The sequence below is a fragment of the Accipiter gentilis genome, chromosome 3 (assembly GCF_929443795.1).
Source record: "Accipiter gentilis chromosome 3, bAccGen1.1, whole genome shotgun sequence".
Taxonomy (NCBI): Eukaryota; Metazoa; Chordata; class Aves; order Accipitriformes; family Accipitridae; genus Astur; species Astur gentilis.
In genome coordinates, this window is record NC_064882.1 from 42,369,989 (window position 1) to 42,388,465 (window position 18,477).

Sequence of the window (18,477 nt, forward strand, 5' to 3'; positions counted from 1 at the left end):
GTAAATGGTATTTTAAGCAATACTCTACAGAGTCCGAGTTTCTTGCTGGGATCATAACAAACTAGCACTTCCTAGTGCAAAACATTCTTAAAGGATATACTAAGTAGCAGTGCAAAGAAAGTGGGGATCAAGTTGGCTTGCCATAGGTTTCCTTGCAAAATTCTTTTTTAATTATTACTGTGATTACTAAATGATTAATATTTTGACTGTGTATTCAAATTGTTATTTGCTATTGAAATTCTAGTATAACAAGTAATTGGTACCACCCTCTACACAGCTGATTTCATACTCTGACATGCTATTCAGATAAATAAAGCTGAAGAGAATGGGAAGGTTTGTATGTTCAGCTAATTACCTGACTGCAGATATCAACTGCTCTGTGTCCTGCCACTATCAGATTTTTACCCAGTCCATGTGTCTTAGATGAAACCACCCGTGTGTACATGCGTGTGCCGAGGCAAGTAAGTTAAACTACCATCTCTCTGTAGACATTCTTTGTTCCTGAAGATTAGCTGGGTTACACGATGACAGGTTTTTTCAAAGTGGATATTAGTCTAGTAGAGAAGAAAGAAAAGCAGCCTTGGACAATACACACTACATCTCACATTGCTGTCAGAGATATCTGCACAGTTATACTGTTCAAATTGAATCACCTAAATATTTAACACGCTTTCCCAGAATGAAGTGCAAACCAAATAATGGCTAGCAACAGCTGCAGCTGAATCCAGATGATAATACCTCCAGGGGCTAAATTCAACTCTGGAACTCCCCAAAATCTTCATATCTGACAGCCACCCAAATTCTTAGTGATACAGAGAGAGAGCTAAGATCAAGGTGAGTTTTCCTTTTGATGTTTTATCTCACTTGGCAAAAGAGGAGCCCTTGAAAACGCCTTTCTGGAACTATGCTGATGGTGCAACATCATGGCACGTTTCTTTCAGACAAAGACCAGCGACAGGCCCTTGCAGACCCTCTACAATAACTTAAGAGCACAACAGATGTTCTCCTGAGTCGGCAGTATATGTACCAGACAGAGAAAACTGGCAAATGATTCATCTGATTCAGTGCACTAACCTTGACCAGCCACGTTTCCAGAAGGGAGACAGATCAGCCATCCTGCTGCCCCACCTTAAGCCTAAACACCCCCCTCACACACACCGGAATTTTCTTAGTGGCATCAAAAATGCCCTTTTCTCGCTGTATCTCTTCTCAGGTGGGGCAGATGAACATATACGTCATGCTTGCTCCATTTTCCCCTGTTGCCTCGGAATAATTTCCAGGGAATTTCTACACATATCCCCACCTACAGCACTTCCAGCCATGGAAAAGCTGTAGGACAAGTGCAAAGAACCACATGCTTCTCCTCCCAGGCTGACAGGTTAAAGGGAAATCGAGAACGTCGTTTGAGAGGGTGGGCGGCAAGTTGCAAAGAAGAACGAAATATTTGATATTTCTTTTACAAAAAAAGCGAGAAGAAAGCAGCGGTAGCGGCTGGGAGACCCCGCGGCCGCCTCTCCCACGCCCCCTCGCGAGTCCCAGCCAGCCGCGCCGAGCCCCGCTAACAAAGCGCCGCTGCCCAAATTCACGTCCATTTTCCCACCCGCTGATGCTCGATTCCCCCTGGCGACCCCGAGCCGGTTCATCGCCGAGCAGCGGGCGATGCCAACCGTCCTCCTTCTCCCCTGTCACCTTGCGCTGTACAGCACGGCAGCATTTTGCCCTCCAACCCCCCCGGATAATTTTCCCACGCCGGAAAATACCTCTCGACCCACCTATTTTCTCCCTCACCCATCGACCAGCCGAGCGCCCCATCCCTACCAACAACCTGCTAAATTTAGCCGAGTGGCCGCCACCGCGTATTCACGGCAGGGGCGAGCGGGACAGGCAGCAGGCGCGGTGCGGACACCGCACAGACACACACACACGCACACCCCACACGCAGGCAGGGACACGCCGACACACGCGTGCAGGTGCCGACCGGCAGCTACTCACACCACTAGCCTGGAGATGATCCATGAGACCATGGCGCTGCGTGCCGCAGGGCTGGCTCTCCCGGCAGGGAGGGCTCGCCCCGTCTCCTCGCCCGCCGCCGGCCGCCGCCCGAGTGAGCGGGGCGGGCGGCTCGGCCATCCGGCCCCGCAGCCTCAGCGCAGCCTCACTGGCGGCGCCGCCGCCGGCAGCCAACGCGCAGCCGGGCCCGGCCGCGGAGATTGGGCAGGGCCCGCGGCCGCCCCCCGCGGTGCTCGGCGCTGCGGGAGGAGGAGGAGGAGGAGGAGGAGGAGGAGGGAGCAGACCCCGCCGGCCTCCGCAGCGGGAGACCACCGGGCGTACGGGGAGCGTGCGGAGGGAGGACGGGGAGAGGGCGGCGGCTGCGCCAGCCGGGCGGGGGTCCCTTCCCCGCGCTGCGGCATGGGGCAGACACGCGTCAGCTTCTGGACCGCCGCAACCGAGCGGGACGCGAAGCAAACCCTATCGACCGCTCATATCAAAGTAAGGGCAAAGCCGAGGCATGGTGTCGATGAGCGTCTCGGATATACGGGAAGAGACGGACCCCCCTCCATGCCCCAAAGTTTCCAGGCACAAGCGACAAGGGTATTAGCCGCGCCATCCCGCTGAATTCCCGTCGCTGTCAGTGATGACAGCCAGCAATCTCTCCTCCACGTTAGTGTTCGTTAGGGCGTGTCAAGGCTATCAAGTCCAATTTCCGCGAGGGACATTTGCCCACACGCAAAACAACAGATGTTGGCTCGACCTGCAGGTTGTTCTTCCCTAGGTTTCCTTTGGGTTCTTCTTTTCCTTTGCTACGTTGGCAGATGCCAAATGTGATCAGACTGCCAGAAATCATCTCCCACTACTTTGTTTTTTTTCTTCTATCAGAAGCACACGTCCCCATGGGAATTCACAATGTGTTTTAGTCTTGCAGCAATCCTTAGATCTCAAGCTTGCCATCATGAGACCAGCCCCAAGCTTCACTTGGAGGCTGTTCCATGGAGCAGTTGGCCCAGTTTCAGGCGTTAGGGCCAGGGTTCCAGCCACCCTGGCTGCTCTGCAGGATCCCTGCCTCCACACCCGACACATTGTTCTTTTCTAGGACTGTGCATCTGCAGCGAATTTTTCCTGTCATTCTGAGATGGCATAGCTGAAAGAGGCTGACATTCCCTAGTGTATTGTAACCTGTGAGGAACTCTTCTAGGGAGAGACGGAACATTTCAAACCAGAGGCAGCAGAGCTAGGAGCTGATCACAGACCTCTCCAGTCCCAGGGGGCCACAGCCATCCTCACACTCCAGTCCATTTCCACAGGAGGATGATCATCACATGACATCCAGCCCTTACCTAATACCTTCCTTCTGCTCCGCTCAAAGTCCTCCATAACAGGATCGTCTTTTATTACGTAGGCTCTCTAAATCTGGTCCCCAGAAAACCAATAACACCCATAGTCTTCAGCTAAAGCTGCAGGTATAGACATACATGTAATTAAAGTTCAGCACCTATAAAAATCATCTTCTAGGGGGAGCATCTACATGGCCGCATTGCTCTTCTCTCTGCAGTGGGTCTGTTCCTCCACCAGAGGGAACTTCCACATCACGCTGTGACTTGTCACAAGCTGTCACCTCCTCACTCACCTCCCTGGGTTACAGCAGCATTTCCTCTACAAACACCGGTATTTTCTGGTTACAAACAGGCTGTGAACCACAGCTGGAGGCACGGGGCCACCACCAAACATTCCTGCCTCGGGGACTGCAAGGACCTACAGTGGCAGCATCACTCCAGCCAGCATTTTGACTGCTATACAAGCACCACAAAGACAGGACTGGGTGGTCTGTTGTAACAAGCAAGTGGAAATTAATTGTCTTCTCCAGACAAGATTGCTCTCTGGAAGAACTGCCTTCTCTCCAAAAGAAGCCATTAGGCCATCTAGCGCAAACTCTCAAGGCAGTGAATCATCCTGTGGCTGTCTTGCTTGTGTATCATAGCCAAATAAGTACTTGGAGATCCGTTAGCCAAGATTTTTCATCTATCACGATTATTTAGTGCGAGATTTTAGACTGCATGTTGGCAGACACTTCACAACATTATTACAGTTAATGATGTGATATTACCAAGTATAAGGCACAGATCTCTCTGCATGAATATTGTGTAACCACCGCAGTACACAGAACTTGCCACTTAGTACTTGCTGCGTATTTCAAGCATAGAAAAATGGACCAACAGGAGAAGATACCAGGTCATAAAGAGAGATAACACAGAGGACAAAACCCAAAGCTGCAGCAAAACATTTTAGTGCCTAGAGCATAACTCAGCCTCATGCCCTCTTGGCTCCTGCCAACCTCTTCCAGCTCACCATGTTCCCTGCAACTCCTGCTAGTCACCATCACTACTGACCTGCAGCTCTCTTTTCTGGGCAACAACCATCAGAAAGGCTTGAAGATACTTCTGCTTGGCAGCTCTCTCTGACAGGGGTAAGCAGAACACAGGACACCCCACCCCACCCCCCTTCTTTATGCTGCTGCTCTGTACACAACTGACACAATCACCACCTGATGATTGTTGACTGATCTTAAGCCTCAAATGTACACAGATAGTTAACAAGGTAGGTCTGGTGATGGAAAACCTAAGGAGCCTGTCAATGTGAATGCAGGGAGCTTTACTTAAATAGCTATTTGGTAAATAGAGGGTGAAGGGGAGAAATTCAGCTCCACTGAGTCATCAGTGGAGGGGTTACAATCCCCCCTACTTACTCTTCATGGGCTGTGTCTTAGGATAGCAGTCATATAGCCCTGTGACTGTAAGCTTGGCATATGACATCCCAAACATCCTGGGAAGAGGCTTTTCTTGAAGAAAGCCTTTCATTTGGTATTAAACCATCTGATCCAGTCTATAAAGAAATAATGGAGAGACACAAGAAAAGTTAAAGCTGTAGGGACAGATACGAATTAATTTACACAGCCAGCTCAGCAGAGACACCACCCAATGCTAGTGGAACATGTTGGAACAGCTTTAGCAGTGGAAGAATGTCAGGCAGTGAAAAATCCTATGCAGATTTCACCATGAGATGGCTTGATCTCTGTTTCCCAAAAAACCAAAAAGCCCAGCTTTGTTAATGAAGGCAGAGCCACCACCCTTGCCCTAAATACTCTGCAGCCTTCTCCTAGCAACTACTTTTTCTGAGCAGTTCACAGCCATGGAAAAGTCAGACCCCCCCCCAACAGCTCTATCATAATCAGACTCATTCCTCTTTGGCCCCAGGGAGGGGGGATGTCAGCCTCACAGCTGAACAACATCTGCCAAGCCAAGACTTCTCAGAACAAGAAGAGTGACTGATATACATGCACAGGGCACTCTGTTACCACATCTAGAAAAGGTCAGAAAGTAGCAAGTGCAGACAACTCTTTTCAAGAAGGCATGTCCTCCAATGGATCGAACCTACATGAGAGGTACTTCAGCACACCTTGAGAAGAACAGACAACCTAGCTAGGAATTGTCCCCAGGTATAGAGAAAAATATCAGGAAAAACTGATATCAGGAAAAAAAGTAAATAAATAAACATTGGTGATGTTTAGGTGCTGAAGTTCATGTGGAGAAAGCAAAACAACAAAATGAATATAAAGATAAATAAAATACACATGCAATAGCAACAGTGCACACATACTGTATAGTATTGTTACAGTACCTAAAAGGTATCAGGAGAAGAAAGATAGTTTGATCAGGAAACAGATATTCTGCATGCCATTAAGGAATATACACACACACACACACACATAGATACATATGCTCAGCCCCTTGGAAGAGAAATGTTTGGTCTTCCACCCACTGGAAGAAAATGGGTGATCTCTTGCATTTATCTCCTGACTCCTACTTGGGAAGCAAAAGAAAAAACAACTAAACAAAACCCTGAAAATTTAACATGGACATTTAGAGCAAAAATCCAAGAAGAATGAAGCTCCTGAATACAGTAATGAAAAATGTCCATTTCTAAAACTACAGCTTTACAAACAGATATGGACTAGATAGGAAAAGGTTAATGCTACTCTAGGGGGAGTATTGTTGAAGTATGTGGAGACAGTCAGCATTTCCTGGCTGCCTTTTCCATCTTTATTATTGAATTACTTGCTTCAGAGCTATGACCATTAGCAAAGAGAGATTAAGAAATGCCTATTTTGACTCAAAAGTGGTGTGGTCTGGCATTTGAGCTGGGAAATGTGACTGCTGAGAAGCACCCTTCATTCTCAGTGAGTAACTACAAGAGCTTGGGGAAAACATGGGGACCAGCATGCTTGAATGTATCATTTGGCTTTAGGTAACCAAAATGGGACAGCTTAGCCCCAAATAATCTAACACAGAGCTCTGCAGTGCAGAGATCAGTCACTGGTACTCAGTATCTCCAAATATTAAGCTCTGAATACCTCAAATAGTGTGTCAAAAGTGTCTTCTGAGAAGTCTGTTCTTTGCCTCCCATATCTCCTTCTGTAACTTACATGATACAAGATGCCTCTGCCTTGGAATAAATCCACATGTCTTAGATTAACTCATTAGTGGCTGTGAGGCATCTGCAGACCCTCCAGCTCCATGGGAAATTATCCTAGTTCAGCATGTTTCCCACTCTACTATTTCAGAATGAAGAAAATGCTTGGATTACAGCATTTTATAAATTGATGAAAAAATAACTGTATCTTAGACTGGAACTTACTTTTTCAGCTTTAAAAGCCAATAAAGACATTAATAAATTACCACTATTATTACAGTACTTCTGACACTCAGATTAGTTTTCTTGTCCCTCGTTACCTGCTACCATCTTTCCACCTCAGCCTAGTCACACACAACCATCAGGTCTACTCCATGTCTCCAAATGATCTGCCTGTCACTGTTTACATCCTAAACACCCTGCTATGGACAGCTTACAACAGAAATGTAAACAGAAAGGAAACAGTTCAATAAAAGAATTATATGTAAGCAAAAAAAAAAAAGGTGATCAGAAAACAGATTGTTGGAAGACAAATCTTCTAGATCAAATTGTATAGCCTCCTGGTATAGCAGGTAAGAAGAGACACTGCCTCCTCTGAGGGATGTGACATTCAACCCCCTTATTTTTATGAAGCACTTCTACCCCTGTCCCTGCCAGACAAGAACCTACTTACGTATCTGATAAAGACCGCAAACAAAGAGGAAGACATGCTGCTCAGGTATCTTGGCTGGATGCTGGGAGAATGTCAACTTCGGATTCCCTATAGCAGGTTCAGATACTCACCATCTTCCTCTTGAGGCTTTTCTTCTTCATGAACACTAGCTCTCTGAATGTCTGCTGGAGTGAAAAGGCAAGCACAACAGAGATGTTCACTCTGTTAAGGAAAGGAAACTTCTAAAAGAAGAACTGCAAAGGTGACTTCTAATAATAAGGCATACTCTCAAGACTGGAAACCAGCAGCAAGACCAAGCCTATTCTAGCTTTAAAACAGGACATTTAATCATTCTGAAAAAGGAAAAGGAAAGGGACACTTCCTGGGCAAACTGCTGTGGATGATGCATACTGAATCAAGACCAGGGGAGGGTTACTCTTTAAATTTGCTGATGTGCCTCTCTGGCCCCTAATTATCAGCTACAGCCAGGGAGGTGATACTAAAGACGCACAGAGCTTTGGTCTGATCCAGAGTATCAATTCTTATATTCTTGCATTGGAATGATGGTCTTTTTTGAATTTTATTACTGTATAGAGTTTAACAATGACTACAATGCAATTGTAAATGTACTAAAGGATGACTTGACCATGTTCTTGCCCTTAAAGCAGACACAGAGAGAAAGGAGGAAGGTAATTAAGTGCTAGTATGAACATGGCATCTGCTAAAGAGGGATGTTGAGAGAAATATGGTCAGTGCATGGCCTTGAGGTTTCACTGAGGCGCCGTGCAGATGGGAATGCTAAAGGTAACAAAAAGCTGTAAATAGCGAGTGAAAGGGGCCTCTCTCATGAGCAGAAGAGAGAAGGTTTCCTTCAAGGAAACAGAGAAGGAATGTGGAGGAGGCTATCCATAGCCCTAATTATGTTAGAGGAAAGCTAAAGAACCACTGCCGACTGGTCTTAGCAGCTTCTAGAGACAGGCTGTCTTCATGGACTGATGTAACAAAAAAACTGAACGCACTAAGAGAGGAAAGCAAAGTGGGCTTCTTTGCCATCCCTTTCTGAACCACCTTTAACCAACCAATTTGGTATTACAGGCACTGCTGTGGTTAGCAGTATCCTGTATATAGGTGTAACTACTAAGCAATTACTACACTACCGTGGCTTTGTAAAAATGTGCTTTAATAACTTTATAAGTGCTACTTCATGGTAAGTTTTAATAAAAAGTTGCTGTTGACCTTCAGGATCAATTTAAATCCCAGCACAAACCAGGACGTGGCAACTACAGATTTCAATTTTGCGCAGAGCCCCAAGGGAGGCAGAAGGAAACTAGCTGCACTGGCACAGATGCCCTCCCATAGGAGCAGCTCAGGAGTACTTGCAGGTGAGCAGCAACCTCACTGTGAGCGCACTCATTTTTACAGGGGTTTTCCCATACTTCTACCAGGGCTTTCCTCCTCCTCCCATATGCCACAAAATACCTGCCTCTCCCATGTGTGTCCTGTTCGGTTCCTCTCAAGGTGTGTAAATGACCCACTGCTTTATAACTGCTTTCTCCTCAGTTATAAATGCAAAGAGAAATGCTGACTGTCAAAGCATGGGACATATTAAAGATACTGATTCTCATACTACGTATAGTCATGAACATGAAATTCCACCACACTAAGCTAGTTCCAGTTCTATTTAATTCTGGAAAAAGTAAAAAGGATGTCAGGGAAAATATGCCTCTTTATATGGACAAGTTATATAACTAATTTTTTTCTCTGCAGTCAGGGTGTATGAAAAACTTGCAGTATCATCCTGCTTCTCTCTCTCATTGTGTGGCAGCAAGAACAAGAATTGTCTTCCCAGGGACAAAAAAGGCTGAGCTCCAAAATTGAAACAGAAAAAAAGCAGGATCCAAACAAACAACTTTAAAGGCTTCAGGAAAAAGACAAAGGGAAAAAAAAGGAAAAAAAAAAAAAAAGAAAAATACACCCAATGTGGTAAGAGTTTTCAAGTTACCTTCTATTGGCTATTTATAGAGTACCCCATCTCTATAAACGTTACTCCCTTTTGAAGACTTAAAATGTCTCACTTCAATGCCACTGTTAATGAGACCAGATAACAGTTTCTTGGCTAGCACCCACTTACAACTTACAAAGGTCAGAGTGAGTGGTGGGGGAATAGCATATAGAGCACTCCCAACATTTGGTACTAGGAAGCAATAATATTCTAACACATTTCTGAACGATGCATGTCTGACCCAGGAAAGTGGCAATAGTTTTTCTCCACAAACAGTGATCCAGTCTAACTGCTTAGCACAAGATTTGAAAAGGCTACAGCCAAAAATGGAAATTCGGACTCCTAGAAGTCTATACTTCAACACCACAAACTACTTTATAAAGATAATGAAGAGAAAAAAAGACAACAGCCAACTGCTTAAAAAAAAAAAAAAAAAAAAAAAACCAAAACAAAAAAAACAACAAAAAACTAAGCCTTTGTCCTCAATCTCCATTCTCCATATCAGTCTCCAGCCAGAAAACTGCAAGTTCCAACCTCTCAAGCTGCTAAGAGAAGCTTTTGCAAGCATGTATTCTCCCTCTCTCTCCCTCCACACTCCAATAAGAGACTCTTAATTGCAATGTTTGCAGGTGATGGAGTGTTTTCTATACTCTCTTATCCCTCAGACCCCATTTCAGCCATCCTCTGTTGAAAATACTTCCAAAATCTATTAGAGCTCAGAGATTGTCCAAGTGCCACTGAAATGAAATGGACAAAATAAAGCCAGTGAATAGCACTGCCAACAGGAGGATTGTGAAAGCATATCTATATCCCATAAGAAGTGTGCCAAGGCCAGCGAATCATACGGTCTTCCCAGAACTACCCTGAAACCAGTTAGGGCACTGATAAAGGTGTTGCTGTAGCAACACAGAGCTCTTACTCTGAGACAGCTACACAAGTATGTCCTCAGTAGCCAGGGGGTAATTTTCAATTCATGCTGAGCTCCTTGCTGCTGAGGCTACACCTGACTTTGTAAAACACTGAATTATTTAGGTTGCAAGTAGCCTGTGGAAGTCATCAGGTCCAAACTCTAGCTCAAAGCAGGGCCAACTTTGAAGTTGCATTACACTAGGGAGGGCCTTGTCTCCAGCTAATATTTTATAAAGTAGTCTAGGCATGACTTTGTGAGCTGCGGCTGTTACAGCGTAGTGGGACATGAGATAGTTTTAACCTTACATCAGCTCTGCAGAACTGGTGTGGTAGGCAGAGACCTGAAGCTGTCTCAGCACTGAAGCTGTCTTCCCTGGTGCCAGCAGCACAGCAGCTATCAGAGCGCTGTGCAATAGGTTGTGTTACAAACCTCTTACTGGTAACGACCAGGTCAAGACATTGTTCTTTTGAATGGAAAACTGGTTCTGCAGAAGTCAAGCGCATTCCTTTTATTCACTATTGACAAGAGGATTTCAAACCCTGGTTTGGGGCTACAGTAAACACACATGGTGGGCAGCTGCAGCCATTACTTAAGAGTTAATCCCTGTAATATACTTTGTTAATCTAACTACAATGATCAAGCGGTATGGAACATATTCAACATACCCATAGGGTGTATGTTAGATTAACAGGATTACCTGATGATGGTAATACTACTCTGTATTTATTCAGCACTTCCCTGAAGAACAGAAGGTACTTTTTAAAGGTGGGTAAATATTTGTTAATCCCAGAGAGGAAAATATAATTGTAAAGAGGTTAAGTAATAATGTCAGTTCCACACAGTGAACCAGTAGCAATATTCCTAGACACCTGCTCTAACCCAGCATTTCTTAAGCCATCGGTTCATATGACCTGCTCATAAAGTCCTAACAATTACAGCACACCCTGGTTTCTTATGCTAACAGTCTGCTTATAAAGCAACATTTCTAATGCTAGTTAAGCCTTCATTTTCTCAATTCACTTTTTGCTAACTTTGAAAGAGTCTATCCAAAATATATTTGGGGAGCAAGCATATAGGTTATGATGGTAAACCTAGAAAAGGTACCACAGCACAATTAACACACTGTGCTATGGAATAGCTACATGCAAACATTCAGAACTGTATCTTTTATAGCCTGTGCTCATAAGTGATTACTTTACATTCCTTGTGTGCGAACAATAGATGTATTTAAAGCACTCTGATAAAATAATGAACTTTAAGAACAAAGCTTTCTTTTTTCCCCCTCTTTAAAAGACCCTTTACAGCCACCACCAATTCCTGTGGTTCCTGCCTTTAGACATTATTCTTCTAATGTTCGTAAGGTCATTTGTACCACTGGAAACCTGTGAAACCTGAACATACACTTTACTGCTTATTAGCTCATTAGCACCTCACACTAGCATTTACTCCCAGTAGCTTTCGATAAAGAAAAAAAAATTAATTCAATGCCTAACTAATTTGGGCAACAATGTGTAAGCCAAAGAGTAGCACAGACATCATCCCACCCTACCTTTGTATCTAGTTCGGCATTTACTCTAAAAGAAAGGGTGGAACGTAGGTCAATAATCAGGGACCTCTACAGCAAACGAGCAAGATCAGACATCTCTGAGGGATAATTTGTCCCACTTATTCTATACACCTATTTTAGTATGAATTTCCTTCTGATGATGCTTCTCTTCATTCCCTGCAGAGTAAGCCTAGACAATGAGATGCCTGCTGGTGGATGAAGTTCATTAAATGCATAATCTTTTTGTATTGGCAGTTTGTGACCTACATGTTATACAAAGTGAGTGAGACACATCCTACCTCTGCTGCAACCAGAGGCATAATGCTAATCAGCTCAGTGGTGTGAGTCAGGGAAACTAACACCTGACATACAATCGTGCCTTCTAAAATTCAAAGTCCTCCGATGATCTGCTGAATTTTTTTTCCTACATTGCATTTATAAAATCCCTTTCAGCTTTGCCAATTATTTCAATCACCAAAAATATTTTTCTACTTGCTTTTGAAACAAATCCATCTCCAGCCAGCCCAAGGTAGACATACAGGTTTTAAGCTACTCCTCATTGTTTATGTGTCCAAGTTTGTTGGACAAGAGAGACAGCCTGGAGTAACTTGGCTGTGTCTTTGATATTCTCATTAGAAAACTGCAGCTGTAAATTTTATTCTGTGATAATTTATGCATAGGAAATAGGAGTAAGAAGCAGCACTAGAAACCTATGCTGCAGCAAATGGCACTGGAAAATGTCATTTCCATTTTTTGGACAACTGCAGTTAGGTAATTACGCTATTTAGGGCATTAGATACTGGGAAGCAAGAAAAGAACTTTTGCCTTCTTATGCTTTTTAGAAGAGATGAGAGACAAGACAGATTGCAATCTTCCTCTTATGAGAAGACAAGGCTGACATATGATCTCTTAAAAAAATCAGCCGATGAAATTCCTGGTTTCACTGGAGTCAGGAATTTGCTTTAGAACTACTGTTTTAATTTTAGGCACAAACCTCTACTGCCAAAGTCTAGGGTTTGGAGAACAGCCATTAGTCTCTGACAACTGTGAAGAGGCAGGGTTAGGGAAAAGACACTATTAAGTTTCACTGACATATAGTTGACTTGGGGAGGTTTACAGAGAGGAGTAGGAAATTACTAAGTGTTTACAGTGATAAATACAGTGAGGTGTATCATAATTGCCAGTGCCAGTATCAATCCCAGCTGCACTGCAGGCTTCAGCTTGGAATTCAGTTGCTGCCCCAGTGGCCTTACAACTATACAGTGCTCCCCTCTGCCGGACTGGCTGGTGGCGCAGGGGAAGAGCCCCTCAGCACATGGCAGGAGAGCTGAGACTGAAAGAGCATCAGTAACAATCTGTAAGTTACAGCTGTACCTATTTTTTTAAGTGATACTGTTGCATTTGCTCTCTCTAATTAAGCTGCAGAGAAATCACAATGCCCATTTTAAATTTCTGGACTGAGAGAGTACAGGGAAGGTGGGAGCCAGTTTGAAGGCACAGGTGTGTCAGCTGCTTTGATTTTGCTTTGAATATATTTTATTAAAAATCTCTACTCTCACATATTATTTCTTGCATTGTCCCTTTATCTGAAAGATGACTCAATCCCAATTTAATATTAAATATCTTCTGGGAAAAATTCTTAGCAGCTGCTTCACAATCATGTTTTTTTCCTCCCTGGCATTAGGGAGCACAAACACTTATTAAAGTTTAAAAGTAAAAGGAAATTTGAAGATTAAAATAATGCTTAATTAGTAGCTATAATACTCATCATCTTTCAGGTGCACAACACAGCAATTCATAAGAATGATTATTGTTATCCCCATCTTACAGAGAAATGAGGTGAATTAAATTATCTGCCTAATGACACACTTAGTGTTAGATTCCAGATCTGGCTCCCAGTTCTGTGCTATACCAACTAGGTCATGTTTAGTAATGTACAATTTTTAAAAATTCCCAGCTTTATATTCACCAATATCTGGGATCTTAACCTTTCGCTCTCTTTTTTTTTTTCTTCAGCAATGCTGAAGCTAGTAGCATTACTTTAGCTTTGTTAACATTGTATTAACATTATTTGTTAACATTAACATTTGTTAACAAGATGCAGAATTCTCCCCAGCCCCCAAAAAACCCCAAAGGACTTATTTCTCAGTTGACCTTTGACATGAAAAGATACTGTATTGTCCTACTGGAATCAGAGTTACTACACTAGCAGGTAAAACATGCAGCGTTCCCTGCTCCAGTTCTCTCATCGCTCCAGTTCAAGGGAGAGTTGGTAAGTGGCAGGACAAAAGAACTAGAGTCAAGAAAGCCAGCGTTCTCTGTGGGGAGTGGAAGGATTTGCAGTACATTGGGCAAGACTCAGGCACATACAACCTAGCGATCAAGATCACTCTCCAGTGCTTTCTTCACAGACCAGTCAAAAGGCTGAGCCTCTTTTTAAGTGAATACACATTCAAGAACAACCAAAGTTCTTGTCCAAACTGCAGGTACTCGTAACTCACGATAATCACTACTTCTCCCCATGTTCACTGTTTTATCAAAACCAACATTAAATTACCGAGGCTGAAAGCGTCCCCAATACTTTCAAGAGAATACACATGTGGTTTTGAAAAATCAAAAGCAGCACTGTGAATTTTGTCAAAATGAGCCTCGAAAAGTATGTAGCAGGCTAGTTCAATATTAGAAAAATTTCCATCACCTAGTCTAGGATTCACCGACCTGATACCTACACATACCCAGGAGCCTGAGTTGCCGAAATTTCTTGTCAGATCTACAAGAGAAAGGTGTAACTTTTCTCTCAAGGGAAGAAGCTCAATTACAAGACAGATTTGTTTAAAAGAGACAGCAGGAAGCACTTATAATAAACTTGAACAACCTCTCTGGCATTAGCAGGGAATGGTGTGAAGGCTAACTGGTCTTTGCTAAATCCAGGTTATGCTATTTCAATGACGAAAGAGCCTGGACATTATTAAGTAGCAGAATATGAATAACATGACGTGCTTTCAGTTTGTTGTAAGGCTTTTGGAGGTAAAGCTAATTAACAAAACCCAATTTTCCTCAGTTTGTTAAATAACATTGCTTAAAGTTCACTGCATAGCTTTACCTACCTTTCAGTGGCTCTTTTTGTACATGGGTAGCAATACAACCCAGATATCATCCTCCTGTGCTGGTGGTTTCTAAGACTTGATTCAACTACATCCATCAAGATAATATTGATCTGCGTTCTTTTATTAAAGAATGATACCCCAAACTCTTTGAATTATTAACTGATAATGTATTAACACCTGAAGGGAAAGGACTTTTTCCTTCCAAAACAGGCCTTCTCCATCTGGAGCAGCCAAGGAAAAACAAAATCAGCATGTAATTACTAACCACACTTTATGTCTAATGTTTGTTCGTGGTTATTCTTTAAAGGTTATTGCATCATTCTATCTATAAATACCTGTTTAACTTTAGAATTAATCTGAAAATTTTAATATCTAATCCCAATCCCCAGGCAATACTTAACATCCAATTAAATAATTAAGTCATTAAATGTTAAATTAATAGTCAATTAAAATTTAATAGTTGATTCTGATTTATCCTCCTAAAAGTCCTCTCACAATTTCCTGTTTCTACAGTTGTGATAGCAAATTTAAGCCCTACTAACTCATAGTTTGCAAAAGAAAAGCAAATTAATCCCCACTGCAGAATATGTATGGTAGTGGAAGAGAGTACGTTCAGCATTTCTTATGGAATTTTTCCATCAGCAAGTAAACTTAATTGCATAGCATTATAATGTACTCTGTGTCAGAATACCTACTTCCTTTAGCTTTAGACAGGGAGACAATATTAACTAATGTAAGATATAAACTATTTTATTTTAACTTATGGTAAAGAAAGAAGCATGGAAAAAAGAGCCGGAACTAGTCCTGCTAGTCTTGCAAAGCTGATCCATGTGAAGTGTGCTGAGGTAACATGACTGTACCTGAGGAAAGAGCTTATACAGGCTTTAACCTTTTTATGCTATAACTGGAGCTAGATTGAATAGGAATAATAACCAATCTACTTTAGCTAGTTAAGGTGTAATTAAACTACATCAATTTGGTGCTAGTGAGTAAGAAAGCTTCTGGTAGTCTGCTATCACTCTTTAGCCCTGTATCTCAAGACATACTGGAGAAATGAAACTGTTAGGTATTGCCCAAAGCCCAGTTTCTAGTTAGCATGGCTGGTATTTTTGTAGTCTGACCATAAGCACTTTCAACTTTAATTACACATCCTTACACCTTCATCATTAACCATTAGAAGATGAAGCACTTTATATTCTTTTTTCTGTGCTTGTACAGACTCCTATCCAAAGGGGCTTTGATTGAGAATGAAGACCTTTAAATGTTGCTACAGTAGAGATTTTAAAAAACAGTATCCATAAGGCCTTGCACTGATCATTGTTTGTTGTAACTGCACACAAACTCGTAGGCTTATCTCGGAAATGCAAGAGAGTCCTGGAAAACAAACTGCCCCCACATATCAAGATAACATCTTCTGAGAACATAGTGCCATGACAGTTAATGTTAGCTACTGGCCCTACTCTGAATAAAATGTCCCTTTCTTGCAAAGAGTCTGTGATTGGTGATATCAAATACTTTTAGATGGTGGGAGACCAATTCTCAAGCAGGAACATTCAAATAGCACGTCCAGATTTTATATGAAGAGAAGTAGGCTTAAATGCCTGAATGTGGAATTTTTTAAACATTGATAAGTTATAAAATTGGCTATTGAGTTTTACCACACATGTTGTTAAATTCAAATTTCTCTTTACTCAAAGCCTCTTACGCTTTTTTCCTAGTGATACCAAGTACAAGAGAAAAGTACTGTTACTTAATGGTGGCTGAAAGGAAGAATTTTTTCAAGTGTGTTCCGAAGTTACTGTTTAAAGAGCACCTGTTTGCAGAGATTACACCTTTCTCAAATAGGAGCTAAAGGCTTACCTATTAGCAGTGCAATCCAGTACGTAGAGCTGGCTGTAAAAAATTATGTTTGAGACTTCTTGCACCCAGAAGAACAGGTTGAAATCTGCTGCACTGTAGTTTAATCAGTTCTGCATATTTACAGCACTAATTTGTTTTCAAATGGCATTTTGTTCTTGAGAGATGTATATAATCCACATTGAGATAACTGCATCTGTGCCATTATCATAGTGTTAGTCTGAAAGTAATTTCTGAACATTTTGATATTTCTATTGGCACAATGTGTGAGTGAGGGTGGGCATATATACACAAAGGTTTTCTAACAGACATTAGTTTTTGTGGAGACTGTTGTGAGCAGTGATAAAATAATCAGGTAAGAAAAACAGTATTTATTTTTCCATATTGTGTGGTTAAAATCCTGGGAAATATATTCTAAAACTATGCAACAAATTGATAGATGTTTGTAGTCACAATTTAAAATTCTGTATCTTTGACTTTTTGACCCAGAACTTCACTGGTTACCCCAAATTTATAACTTTAAAGAAGCTAAATAATTTAAAAAAGATATTTGGTCCTGATCTAACTTCTTCAAGGAATGAAGAATCCTATGAAAGTGAAGCAAGTAGCTAATTATCTTCCCTGCTTAAAAATGAAAAAAAAAAAAAAAAAAAAAAAAAAAAATCTTAAGTTACCTGGCTTCAACTTCTAGCCCCTGGGTTTTGAATACCTCTACTCTTTCAGGATTGAAAGCTTGTTTGTAATCTGAATGCTTGATTTTTTTTCCAAGGCTCCTGTCAACTTGTACTCTGTCTGCTTCACCATCTTTTCTGGCTTCTGCTAATTTATTTTAGTTTACGTACATTCAGAATGTTGCATTTTGATCATATGACTCTTCTTTAGCATCATCTCCTGTATAAATTCATTTTCAAGTTCATTCATGGACTGTGTCACTGTAGCCATCACCCTGTGCTTTCCCTCTTACTCTCGGCCCTCTAGGCCAGTACCTACCCAAACCATTAAATTTTAAACCACCTCTGATCGATCTTAATGCTACTCTTTGCACGTGGGAGCTGCTCATTCACAAAACCCACACTGTTGTCTTTCAAACCTCTCCTTAAAGTTTTGCTTTATTCTGGTGCTCATGGAAAAAAAAAAAATTACCATTAGGCAACTGGAGTGCTACCAACAGTTTGATCTACTATATTGACTAATATTGCTTCCTTATTGCCTAACATCGCTCTTCCTGTATGTATTAACCAGCTACTCTTTGAGGCAAAGTGTTGTGTATGCACAAAAACTAAGGGCTTTAAATAAGGAGGGTATACAACACCTATCCTGTACGATATATATTTTGTACAGCTGCTGTTACAAGAGCCTAATATCTACAATGAAACAAGTAATTTGGTCGTTTCAAATATAGCTTACTTCATACAGTATCTTAACACAAATTCTATTTTGGAGGTCTGGACTATATATTAAATAGTTAAATCTGAGAAGCAAACATACCCATTTTTCCTTTCAGTGCCTGCTAACAAGTACTTCTTCAAGATGCATCCAGTTGCTGATGTTAGACTCATTTTCTATTATTGACTTTTGCTTGTTTGTTTGTTTTCCCTGCTGAAAACGCTACATATTACGAGGTTCATCTTGTTGCTAAGAATCACCGAAGAGGCCTTGAAGTTATCAAGGAACTTGAGCTGCCTGATTTCCACGGTGTGAAGGACAGTAACTCCCTCACCATGGCGCAGACGCAATTTTTTGTGCCTTTTGATTTCATACATGTGTGTGTTTGAATGTAGCAGTGACGAGTGGCCAGTGGAAAGTCCTGAACCAAGTTGGTGGGAAAAGCTTTAAAAATGCATTTAACAAAAGCAGGGGACTGGCTTCTGTAAGAAAATGGAGGATGAGACCAGAACATAGCAGGAATATCCCACGTGCAGCAGAGCCTGTGCTGCT

The 18,477-nt window shown here is 42.0% G+C and overlaps 1 protein-coding gene across 2 annotated transcripts in view; it reads right to left on the bottom strand.

The window, feature by feature from the left end:
* The window catches only part of REEP1 (receptor accessory protein 1), a 71,301-nt gene extending 69,104 nt beyond the window's left edge, over nucleotides 1–2,197 (bottom strand). For both annotated transcript variants that reach the window (XM_049833163.1, XM_049833152.1), the window contains exon 1: nucleotides 1,993–2,197. In XM_049833163.1, coding sequence (XP_049689120.1) covers nucleotides 1,993–2,024 — 32 coding nt within the window. In that variant the 5' untranslated portion in view covers nucleotides 2,025–2,197. The remainder of the gene's footprint in view (nucleotides 1–1,992) is intronic.
* Between the last annotated feature and the right edge of the window lie 16,280 nt (nucleotides 2,198–18,477).